General features: G+C 41.7%; 2 protein-coding genes across 3 annotated transcripts in view; one reads left to right on the forward strand and one right to left on the reverse strand.

Moving 5' to 3' along the window:
* Positions 1-1716: 1716 nt before the first annotated feature.
* Positions 1717-12207, forward strand: part of LOC103510544 — a gene marked incomplete at its 5' end in the record, with an annotated part of 35804 nt that continues 25313 nt past the window's right edge. Inside the window, 2 exons of the mRNA XM_026824569.1 lie at positions 1717-1799; positions 11700-11803. Coding sequence (XP_026680370.1) covers positions 1717-1799; positions 11700-11803 — 187 coding nt within the window. The remainder of the gene's footprint in view (positions 1800-11699; positions 11804-12207) is intronic.
* Positions 2604-4908, reverse strand: LOC103510543 (katanin p60 ATPase-containing subunit A-like 1). 2 transcript variants are annotated; one of them, XM_008475219.2, is made up of 4 exons: positions 4469-4908; positions 3518-3841; positions 3205-3271; positions 2604-3024 (listed from the first exon to the last, which is right to left on the reverse strand). In XM_008475219.2, exons 1-4 carry the CDS (start codon positions 4716-4718, stop codon positions 2610-2612), a joined length of 1056 nt encoding a protein of 351 aa, XP_008473441.1. In that variant the 5' UTR covers positions 4719-4908; the 3' UTR covers positions 2604-2609. The 2 variants fall into 2 exon arrangements, with proteins under 2 accessions (XP_008473441.1, XP_008473442.1); XM_008475220.1 differs by lacking the exon at positions 4469-4908 and adding an exon at positions 4362-4413.

Consider the following 12207-nt stretch of genomic DNA (forward strand, 5'->3'; position numbering starts at 1 on the left):
CCTCCTCCTCCTCTCCTCCTTTTCTATACGAAAAATATGGCACCAAGTTTTCGGAGATTTCGTATTCGGGTGGGGATTTAAGTTTTAAGTTGTTGTTTTCTTTATTTATGTATACCTGAACACAACACACACACACACACACACATACACACACACACACACACACACACTGCACTTTACAACCATGTACTCTACTCGGTGTCAGACAAACTCTTCTCCCTTCCCCGGGTTCGACTCCCATCATGTGGAAAAAAAATGCGTTCTTATTTGAATGTGTCAACAAGGTTCCGGTATTCCAATTGCAAATAAGGGGGTGTGTTGGGAAGCTTTTTTTTTTCATACTTTTCTCAAGTTCTTGTATTGACCCAACTCCTAATTGAGGAGTATTATGTCTTTTCTCGTTTCTCGTCCATCTGATAAAGGACACAACAGAATGGGCAATGTTGCATTTCTTTCTAAAAGCGGCGGTGTGTCCGCTTTTTTAATCTTAGTAAATGTCCTAGAGCTCTTGAATGTTGATTCGCCCTTAAAATAACGTAATAGACAAAGTACCAGACAGGTTCTGTAGTTTGGAGTCACACTGTAGCTTTTTCTAATAAGCGTCTAACAACGTACCTACAGTTTATACGAATGTGTGGAAAACACATTTAAACTGGAGCACACGTAGGTTCGGAAAGCGCATTACTTATATTTTCCCAAATAAATTTATAATACAGGGTGTACCTTTCATCTGCGCGAAATTAGGTGTACGAACGAAAGCACTTTGGTCCATCTTAGATTAACCTCTAAGCAAGGCCGTATCCAGGATTTTTTCATGTATCATCTACGCGATATTAGGTGTACGAACAAAAGTATTTTGTCCATCAATTACCTTCCAAGCAGGGCCGATTTTGTCAAGGGGAGGGGGGCGAGAGTATAAACACTGATGTATTGAGGAATGCTCCAAATTTTCGGAGTCTACTGTACAGTACAATCGCGTGTTACCGGGTTTCCCGGACCCGACTCAGGCTGTGGGTGAGGTTAATATGAGGAGGCGGGTAGCTTGTCGCCGAATGGTGGGTAAAACTCCCGTCACTAAAAACCTTAGAAGTTATACAGTGACTTTTTTTAAGAGGTTTGACAGAGGGAACTGTAACTGCTATGGTCTTATCGTCCCGAAATCGAAGAGAGAAGGAAGACAGGATAGGGAAAAGTATTTTGTCCATCAATTACCCTCCAAGCAGGGCCGATTTTGTCGAGGGGAGCGGGGCGAGAGTATAAACACTGATGTACTGAGGAATGCTCCAAATTTTCGGAGTCTGCTGTACAGTACAATCGCGTGTTACCGGCTTTCCCGGACCTGACTCAGGCTGTGGGTGAGGTTAATATGAGGAGGCGGGTAGCTTGTCGCCAAATTTAGGATAACATCTCCGTCACTAAAAACTTCAAGTTATACAGTGACTTTAAACCTCTATTAAATAAACAAACTCTACAAAGTGTACGGAGGAAATCCTTCAGCTTTCCTCTAGTCCTGTAACTGCGCATACATACAGTACACCATTACACAGCTTCTTGCCCTCTATGCAAGTCGTAAATATGAGTTTCCTATATCAGATGAACTGAGACGAAAATGACCACAGTTTTGTTATGATCCCATGTTCTTTTATTGGTTCGATCTTATGAGCCAGCGTTCTTGCCGAACAAATAATTTGACCATTGGTTTTTTTCTCCTATGTTTCAGCATTATTCGCAGCAGTAGAGCACGGTCATGTGGATAAAACTAGAACTATTCTGGAATCTGCTGATGTCAATGTTAACAGGTAAATACGAGATCCAAATTCCATTTGATATGTCAATAGTTTTATTGTAACTTGATCTACGAGTATGTAGTAACTCAGTAACTCTACATTTCTACCTTCTTGATCTCAAAAAACTCCGCTATTAGCGCTTCAAGGTAAAAATTAAATCCTATCATCTAGCGCTCTCAACCAGATTGTTCGTGCCGAATTAATAATTTGTTGGTGTTTTCCCTATGTTTCAGCATTATTCGCGGCAGTAGAGCACGGTCATGTGGATAAAACTAGAACTATTCTGGAATCTGCTGATGTCAATGTCAACAGGTAAATACGAGATCCAAATTCCATTTGATATGTCAATAGTTTTATTGTAACTTGATCCACGAGTATGTAGTAACTCAGTAACTTGTTGCTGATTTTAGAGCGATAGGGAAAATTCCAATTGATCTGTTGATCAATAGATAAAAATAAATAAATAATAATTGGTAGACGATAAGTAGGTGGGTTCCCTAACAACATCCATCGATGGTTGGGTAATTGTTGACCTTACACTTACAATTTACAATGTAACGTAAGGCCAACAATTACCCAACCAAAAATGTCAATAGGGTTAGCAATAACAATTAGTAGGTGATAACTAATAACCAGACTTTTTCAAACCATTTATCTGGATCCATACAACTCATTCCATCGCTTATACTTTCGAATCAAAGCCCCATCGAATATTTGTGACAAGCATTTAACTATGATCAACACAACTAAAATTCCTTTTTAGTAGGTACCTATTAACTAGACTCAGGGATAAATAAAAAATCTTCAAGCTCATCAAACCCTTTATCTGGATCCATACAACTCATTCCATCGCTTATACTTTCGAATCAAAGCCCCATCGACAGACTTCCTACACTTCTCTTTGGCACGCTCAAAATGAGATCGGTTCAGAACGATCCTATCCGATCCCAACGGGGCCACCTGACATTTTGAATCATCTCCCTTGGCGCCGATATTATTTCGTCCGTCAGGGGGTTTCGAATTTACCCCCGTGAAGCCAGCGTTTTGAATCACCTCTCGGGCAGCTATCAGGATGATTTCCTGACACAGGTCTCTAATATCCGACCCGGAATAGCCAATCAGCTGTTTGGACAGTGTTGCCACGTCTACGTTCGGGTCTTTCCGTATTTCTCCGAGGCAGAGGCCGATGATTTGACTTCGCGTATGTTCGTCAGGGAGCGGAATGTAGATTCGTTTTGTCCGGATTTGCTCTCCGGTTCGGTCCTACTTTTGGTCCCCCAGTTCGGGGTTTTCCCTTTTCAACAACGGCTAGTTTCGGTGTAGCTCCGTTTGTTTTTGTGGTGTCCATGCTGCCTTTGTCGCTCTGGGAAGATTCATCTGGAAATGGAAATCAAAGAACATTGGAGAGATTCGTTTTTCGAATCGTCGCTTGAGCGCCTCGTCCAGATCCCACGGGTGGTTGGTGGCCGCCAAAACTAACACTCCTGCGGGGGGGGGAATACACAAATAAAGATACTTCGGCGCTAGTTTTCTTAGTATTAAAGCGCCTAAAGCTCTTTCTTAAGTAAAGGGGAGTAGGGCACAGGACTGTTCTAGTTTTTGTCGTTTGTTGGAGTGATCTCGGCAGCAATCCTACCCCACGTTCTACGGTACTCCAACTTCCTCGATAAAAAATATCGAAGAACACCCATTATAAGCAAAGCTAGTAGGTAGTAGGTACATTTCCTCACCTTTATCTCCCGAGCCAGTCCCAACGCCATCCATATGCGACAGTAGTTCACACCTCACGCGTCTGGTCGCCTCATGCTCCCGACTGCCCGAACAAAACGCGTCCACCTCATCGATAAAGATCACGGCCGGAGCTCGGGCCCGGGCGGTCTCAAAGAGGGCTCGGACGAGCTTCTCAGACTCCCCGTAATGCTTGGAGGTTAGCGACGAGGGGAGAACGTTGAAGAAGGTGGAGCCGTGTTGAGAGGCGACGGCCTTGGCTAGGAGGGTTTTGCCTGTCCCTGGAGGGCCGAAAAGAAGGATACCTCGCCAGGGGCGGAGAATGCCTGTGGTGGAAAAGAGGTATCAGTAAATTTAAGGAGAATAATTTCATATGTAGTCCAGTGAAGACAAAGTCTTTCTTATATTCTTTCATCATCAAACATGCCGGTAGGCACGCGACCGTCATACCGTCAAGAATTCGAAGCTCCACGCCCCGCCGCGCCCTGTAAATTGTTTCTTGAAAAAGTGTCCCGCCTTTAAAAACTTTTTAATGGGAGTGTTTCGAATGAGCAGAGTAAAGGACGCATTGATGATTAAGTTGAGATTTTTGGACGCATTGATGATTAAGTTTGAACTTGGTACAGTATTTCAGTAAATTTAAGGAGAATAATTTCATATGTAGTCCAGTGAAGACAAAGTCTTTCTTATATTCAAAAGTGTCCCGCCTTTAAAAACTTTTTAATGAGAGTGTTTCGAATGAGCAGAGTAAAGGACGCATTGATGATTAAGTTGAGATTTTTGGACGCATTGATGATTAAGTTTGAACTTGGTAAAGTTTAAGTTTAACTTTTGGAAGTTCAATACCTTTGAAGAGTTGTGGCATCAGTTTCGGCAGCAGGAGGGTCTCCTTAAAGATCTGCTTTAAGTTTGAACTTGGTACAGTTTAAGTTTAACTTTTGGAAGTTCAATACCTTTGAAGAGTTGTGGCATCAGTTTCGGCAGCAGGAGGGTCTCCTTAAAGATCTGCTTGACATTGTCCAGTCCGGCTATGTCATCCCACCCCACTCCGGTGTCCGTTTGAACAATATCTTTCTCTACCAATGCCGTCAGCTCCGGATTTGCTCTCCGGTTCGGTCCTACTTTTGGTACCCCAGTTCGGGGTTTTCCCTTTTCTACAACGGCTAGTTTCGGCGTAGCTCCGTTTGTTTTTGTGGTGTCCATGCTGCCTTTGTCGCTCTGGGAAGATTCATCTGGAAATGGAAATCAAAGAACATTGGAGAAGAAAACTGTGGTAGGAACTTACTCAGAAGTCACGTTAATGCAAAGTTGCTACAAAAAGGAGCTGTCACAAATGAGTGACCAGTGTTAATATAGGGTTGGGTTAAAGACAAAAAGGAGCTTTCTCTTTTATTGTCGTGCAAGATTCTCAAGGGTGGGGTCGTAGGGGGGTAAAAACCTCCCCCCCCACCTGACATCTCAAGATTCGCCCCCTCCATGATATCTCAAGATTCTCAAGGGTGGGGGAAACAACCTTCCCCTCTGACAGGTCAAGATTCTCAGCTCAAGGGTTGTAGGGGTAACAACCCTCCCTTCTGACATCTCAAGAAACTCAAGGGTGGGATAGTGGGGTATAGTAGGGGTAAAAACTTTCCCTCTGACAGCCCAAAATTCTCCCCCTCCATGACAGCTCTAGGGTATAATGGAGGGTAACAACTGCCCCCCCCCTGACAGCCATTACCCAACCAAAAATGTCAATAGGGTTAGCAAAGCAATAGCAATTAGTAGGTGGTAACTAATAACCAGACTTTTTCAAACCATTTATCTGGATCCATACAACTCATTCCATCGCTTATACTTTCGAATCAAAGCCCCATCGAACAATTAGTATGTAGCTAACCAAACTCGGTGGTGTAGTGGTTAACGCGTTGGACTTCGGATAGAGGTTTGAGTCCAAGTTAAGTCTAACACCCATATTTATTAACAAAATGCTGGCTCTTAAGTTCGTGCTAAGCATAGTCTCAAGGCATTTGATTGGTCAATTTTGACGCAATTAGTATTTGAATTTGAATTTGAATTTGAATTTTAACTTTATTGACAACAATAGGTATAAATGAACAAAAAATGCACCTCTAAGCTTAAATTAAACTTTTAAAGTCGGTGGTGTAGTGGTTAACGCGTTGGACTTCGGATAGAGGTTTGAGTCCAAGTTAAGTCTAAGTGTGCTTAGGAACGATATTTGTGAAATCTGGTGTGAACATCACACGACTTTCCTTATCCTATTGACTGATGCTTATTTTGGGTGTTCTTGTTCTTATAGCCATAAAACGATCCTTCGTTTCTATTGGTGGGAATCGTTTGAAGTCCGATTGGTTGCAATTCGTGCCTTCCGTTAGGTCGAAGTGATCCAGCGTTTCTATTGGTCGAATCCGTTATAAATCCGATAGGTTGCGATTCGTATCTTCCGTTCGGTCGAAATCGGGTGTTCGTGTTATCGTTCCGAGGAAGCCCGAATGATGAGAGCGGCGAGAAAAACGGATCGTTCAAAAATCCTAGAGAGGCGTTGAAAAAGTAAAACGGATCCATGCGTTTGTTTATCGGACGGTGTACAACCGAACGCAACGGTTTGTAGTTTTAGTTGTGACGCTTCGTTTTATGTACAACGCAACTGTGACAACGGTTTATGCGGTGTACAACGGTTTATAGTTTTCTTTCTGTAATGACGCTCTTCTCTTTGTTTTTGTACAACGCAAGGGTGACAACGGTTCAAGCGGATTACAACGGTTTATGCGGTGTGCAACGGTTTATGGTTTTGGTTGTGGCACTCTTACTCTTCGTTTGTCCAGTTTTACAAGCTCAAGTTGGTCTTGTTGGTACCTATTTTGAAATTTTAATAGCTTTCAGGGTAATTATACACGAAAGTCTTTAGGGTCTAAAACTGAAATGGGCTTAAAATGATCACTGAACGGGCTGAGTTTCAAATATTGATAGCCAGCGTTCAGCGCAGCCGCTCACAAAACGATCCTTCGTTTCTATTGGTGGGAATCGTTTGAAATCCAATTGGTTGCAATTCGTGCCTTCCGTTAGGTCGAAGTGATCCAGCGTTTTTATTGGTCGAATCCGTTGTAAATCCGATAGGTTGCGATTCGTATCTTCCGTTCGGTCGAAATCGGGTGTTTGTGTTATCGTTCCGAGGAAGCCCGAATGATGAGAGCGGCGAGAAAAACGGATCGTTCAAAAATCCCAGAGAGGCGTTGAAAAAGTAAAACGAATCCATGCGTTTGTTTATCGGACGGTGTACAACCGAACGCAACGGTTTGTAGTTTTAGTAGTGACGCTTCGTTTTATGTACCTACAACTCAACTGTGACAACGGTTTATGCGGTGTACAACGGTTTATAGTTTTCTTTCTGTAATGACGCTCTTCTCTTTGTTTGTGTACTGTGATGCTTCGTTTTATGTACTTACAACTCAACTGTGACAACGGTTTATGCGGTGTACAACGGTTTATAGTTTTCTTTCTGTAATGACGCTCTTCTCTTTGTTTGTGTACAACGCAAGGATGACAACGGTTCAAGCGGATTACAACAGTTTATGCGGTGTGCAACGGTTTATGGTTTTGGTTGTGGCACTCTTCTCTTCGTTTGTCCAGTTTTACAAGCTCAAGTTGGTCTTGTTGGTACCTATTTTGGAATTTTAATAGCTTTCAGGGTAATTAGGTATACACAAAATTCTATAGGGTCTAAAACTGAAATGTGCTTAAAATGATCACTGAACGGGCTGAGTTTCAAATATTGATAGCCAGCGTTCAGCGCAGCCGCTCGACGATAGCTCATTGAAGCATCAGTAACCCTTGGATCTCATCTCTATTCTCTGGAGGCAACGTCGCGTCGGTTGCTATCGGAATGGTTGACCAATGACCATCAAGGCAATCGCGCGCTGCTGGCTTTTCCCGGTCCCACTAAAGACTGAGTAAAGTTGGGGTGAGGAGGCGGGTAGCTTGTCGCCAAGGATAAAGGTAAAACCCACACCTCCACTAAACTTTGTCAAGTTTTGACATTCCTCATTAGCAATATCCTTCAGTTTAAAGGGCCCTACATCAAATTTGTCAAATCAGTGTCGACTCCACAATACTCCTCATCTCTCATGAAGTCATAACTTCGAGTCTGTAATCTCATGTTATCCACCTCTGAGAATTCTTGGAGCGTCTTCGGGCCTAGTCTCCGTCATAACTTCGAGTCTGTAATTTCATGTTATTCACCTCTGAGAATTCTTGGAGCGTCTTCGGGCATAGTCTCCGAGCTTATTCAGGGGTAACATACATACAAGGCAGACGCCTCACCCTCCGAACTAACTAGGCTGGGGATGGCGTGGGTAACTTTAAAAATGTTCTACATCAAATTTGTCAAATCAGTGTCAACTCCACAATACTCTTCATCTCTCATGAAGTCATAACTTCGAGTGTGTAATCTCATGTTATCCACCTCTGAGAATTCTTGGAGCGTCTTCGGGCATAGTCTCCGAACTTATTCAGGGGTAACATACATACAAGGCAGACGCCTCACCCTCCGAACTAACTAGGCTGGGGATGGCGTGGGTAACTTTAAAAATGTCTTCATCAATATTATTTAGGTTTGTATCTTGATAATAAAATGATAATGTACTTTCTCCGAGCTTATTCAGGGGTAACATACATACAAGGCAGACGCGTCACCCTCCGAACTAACCAGGCTGGGGATGGCGTGGGTAACTTTAAAAATGTCTTCATCAATATTATTTAGGTTTGTATCTTGATAATAAAATGATAATGTACTTTCGAATATTGAAAACTGAGAGCTTCTTTTTTTTTCAAATTTTCTATTCTTTCATTGTTATCAAAGAAAGTTTCTTTTTCCTAAATTGAAAACTTATTTAAAGTACGTAAAATACCTTGGTAGGTGAGGTAGGTTTTTTATTTATACGCTTATGCTGAGTTTTTCCTGGGGAAAACTTTCCGTATAAGTACTTTTGAGTAGGTATAAGTATCTGCTTGGGGTTTTCGAAAATACCTAAATTTAACTTTATAATATATTTTTACTTTCCTATTTTGTTTAAAGGGAGGGTGAGGTACAAGACTCGATTGTTCCGACAAAAATTTCCCTAAAAGTTATTACATTTCTACCTGTACGTTCCTACATGCTCGTACATCAAGGTTAAAAGCCAGCCTACTTGTGTAGCTTGGAGGGTAGTGCGTCTACCCTGTAAGCGTTAGGTCGCAGATTCAATTCCCGCCCGGGGAGGATTTTATCCTAAGCTGCATTAGATAACAGATAAGGTTCGTTCCTTTTTTTTTTTTGTAGGAAAACTTTACACAGTTACTTAGGTATCAAAATTTTCCAGACTTTAAGACATCCTATTCCCACACCTCCGCGTATACTTTGTGCTCTGTGCTCTGTGCTCTGTGTGCTTTGTGCTCTGTGAAACACTTTGTGCTCATTAAATTCTTGAGTCCAGAGAGAGAAAGAGAGAGAGAGAGAGAGAGAGTGAGAGAGAGAGAGCAATCCTTTTGTTCGGCTTTTGGCTTAAGGCTAACTAGAATTAGACATATACATCCCCGTATTGCGTATTGTATGAGTTTTGTCAGTTTCGTATACCTATACATAGGGATATTATGTATACAGAGCGTAGATAATCTAGAATTATTCTAGATGTATGTACCTAGAGTATATAAATTTCTAGAAATCTAGATCAATCACAATAATATGTACAATTTGTATTTGAATATTTATTCATTGTGTTTCAGTATACAACATTGTATGTGCACAAAAATTAAAAAAAAAAAAAAAAAAAAATATACTGCCCCCCCCCTGACAGCCCAAGATTCTCAAGGGTGGGGTAGTAAGAAGTAGGGGGACAAATAATCTTCCCCTCTGACAGCCCAAAATTCTCAGCTCAAGGGTATAGCAGGGGGTAACAACTCCCCCCCCCCAACCTGGCATCTCAAGATTCTCGAGGATGGGATAGTAGGGGGTAGGGGGAAAAACTTTCCCCTCTGACAGCCCAAAATTCCCAGCTCACGAGTAGTAGTAGAGGGTAACAACCTTCCTGTGTGAGGGATTTATTGTGACATCGAAACAGACAAGTGGGAAAATTTACGACTTAGCCCAAACCCAGACACCTTTCACTTTGGAAGTGTAACAAGGTGGAGGAGGGATGAGCGATGAGATTGTCACGGAGGTGAAAGTCTCACAACTCTTACATAGAGAGAGAGGGAGGGAGAGAGAGAGAGAGAAAGAGAGAGGGAGAGAGATAGAGGAGAGAGAGGAGGGAGAGAGAGAAATGAAGAGAGAGAGGGAGAGAAAAAGAAAGGGATAGAGGAAAAGAGAGAGAGAGAGAGAGAAAAGAAGAGAGAGAAAGTTGAGGGGAAAAGTGACAATAGCTCGGTGCAATTATATAATGTCGAGGAGGAGGGATGAGCGATGAGATTGTCACGGAGGTGAAAGTCTCACAACTCTTACATAGAGAGAGAGAAAGCAAGAAAGACAAAAAGGAAGGGAGAGAGAGAAAGAGGGAGGGAGAGAGAGAGAGAAAGAAAGAAAGAGAAAGAGGGAGGGAGAGAGAGAGAGAGAGAGAGGGAGGGAGAGAGAGAGAGAGGAGGGAGAGAGAGAGAAATGAAGAGAGAGAGCGAGAGAAAAAGAAAGGGATAGAGGAAAAGAGAGAGAGAGAGAGAGAGAGAGAGAGAGAGAGAGAGAGAGAGAGAGAGAGAGAGAGAGAGGAAGAGAGAGAGAGAGAGAGAGAGAGAGAGAGAGAGAGAGAGAGAGAGAGAAAGAAAGGGATAGAGGAAAAGAGAGAGAGAGAGAGAGAGAGAAAAGAAGAGAGAGAAAGTTGAGGGGAAAATTGACAATAGCTCGGTGCAATTATAATGTCGGCTTTATTCAACTTTTTTTTCACCTCAAAAAAAGTTCCTAGTGAAATATTTGTACAGACGTCAAATCGTTAAAAAAGTTACAAGGTTTGGAAAATATTGTACTTGCTGGTTGCTTTGGGTCTCTGGGGGATGGAGCAATTTTAAATCTGATGTCTTTACGGAAATATTTTTGTTGCTAAGGTTAATGCCTGACAGCCCGAGTCTACGTAACAGCGAACTATCAGAATCCTGAGATTCCTGAGGTCCCTTTGGATAAGAATTGCTATTCCTTGAGTTTAGATAAAAAAAAAAAATCTGGTGTGAACATCACACGACTTTCCTTATCCTATTGACTGATGCTTATTTTGGGTGTTCTTGTTCTTATAGCCAAACTTTTACAATATCTCTAACCGTTTAGTCGGTAAAGCTGAAAACCGCCAAAAAACGGCCAAAAAGCGGTCAACAAAATGACTTGAAATTTTGTATGTAGTTTACAAATGCGACAAGGGTGCAACTCAAAACGTTTGGTTGAGATAGGTGCTACGGTTGGCGGTATATTGACCGCTTTTTGGCGGTTTTTGACCGTTTTTTGGCGGTTTTCAGCTATACCGACTAAACGGTTAGAGATAATATTGTAAAAGTTTGGCTATAAGAACAAGAACACCCAAAATAAGCATCAGTCAATAGGATAAGGAAAGTCGTGTGATGTTCACACCAGATTTTTTTTTTTTGCATCATTCAATAGGATGAGGAAAGTCGTGTGATTTTCACACCAGATTTTTTATTGATATTAATAGATTAATACTTTATTTTATTATTATGAATTTATATTAATAATTAATCTACATTTTATTTTCGTCCTATCCCAATCCCTGATAACTGTGATAAGCTCTTCTATTATGCATTTACTCATCGACACATGTACCATTTTAATACCATATCAAATGTCCTACTCCATACCTTCAGTCACTTCAGTGCATTATTTATAGATAACATAGGTACATGGACTAAGTACATTATTTATACATGGATTATCTGTGTGATTTTGTATTCGACTCGATTTATATCACTCTCTCGAGACAGCCGATATGACCTTAGCAGTTACAGTTCCCTATAATTAAACCTGTTCAAAACAATCTTTGTAGAGGATTTTGATAGAGGGAATTGTAACTGCGGTCTTATCGTTCCGAAATCTAAGGAGACAGGATAAAATCTGCCCTCGAAATGATCCGCCTTCATGTCACTACTGAAACTCGAACCTCAGTCCCTTGGATTACGAGTCCAACGTTTTCTCATCTTACTTACCTTTCTATGTTTCAGCATGAACAGTGACGGATTTACACCCCTGGATGTGGCAATCCTCAGTAACAACTTACCCTTAGTCAAACTACTCATCTCATTCGGAGCTCAGGAAGGCAACAAATGTAAGTTATCAGGGCCGTGTTCGGGGGGGCCGAGGGGGCCCGGACTCCCTCGAGCCTCATCAGCCTCATCTGCAGACCACTCCGAAAAATTTATTGGACAGCGTCCATAGTCCATACTGTCTTGACCGATTTCATTCCTTTAAAAACATTTGATTTTACCTACTCATATGGGATCTAAGTTATGTCGATCGAGACAATGCTTTATACAAAAATTTGCCTTACAAAGCAATTCTACAAATTTAGTATTTCAATTTTTCCAAAGCTTAACTCCATACACACAAAAAGCCCAGTCTGAAGCTTAGGTGAAGGGCAGCAGCCCCAAAAGTTGGGTTTATCTTATACGAATCTTAGTTTGGCGCTAACGACAAGCACAAAACATTGTTAAAGCGCCTAATAGAAAAAAA

The sequence above is a fragment of the Diaphorina citri genome, unplaced genomic scaffold, assembly GCF_000475195.1.
Source record: "Diaphorina citri unplaced genomic scaffold, Diaci psyllid genome assembly version 1.1 scaffold615, whole genome shotgun sequence".
Lineage (NCBI taxonomy): Eukaryota > Metazoa > Arthropoda > Insecta > Hemiptera > Psyllidae > Diaphorina > Diaphorina citri.

Bases quoted from the DNA above. Each gene is read 5' to 3' on its own strand.
- LOC103510543 (XM_008475219.2), bottom strand. From the start codon at position 4,718: ATGGACACCACAAAAACAAACGGAGCTACGCCGAAACTAGCCGTTGTA. The intron at 3,272-3,517 runs GTGAGGAAATGT...CCCCCCCCGCAG, and splicing joins GACTGGCTCGGGAGATAAAG to GAGTGTTAGTTTTGGCGGCC. The intron at 3,025-3,204 runs AAAACGAATCTC...GCAAATCCGGAC, and splicing joins GCGCTCAAGCGACGATTCGA to AAAACGAATCTACATTCCGC.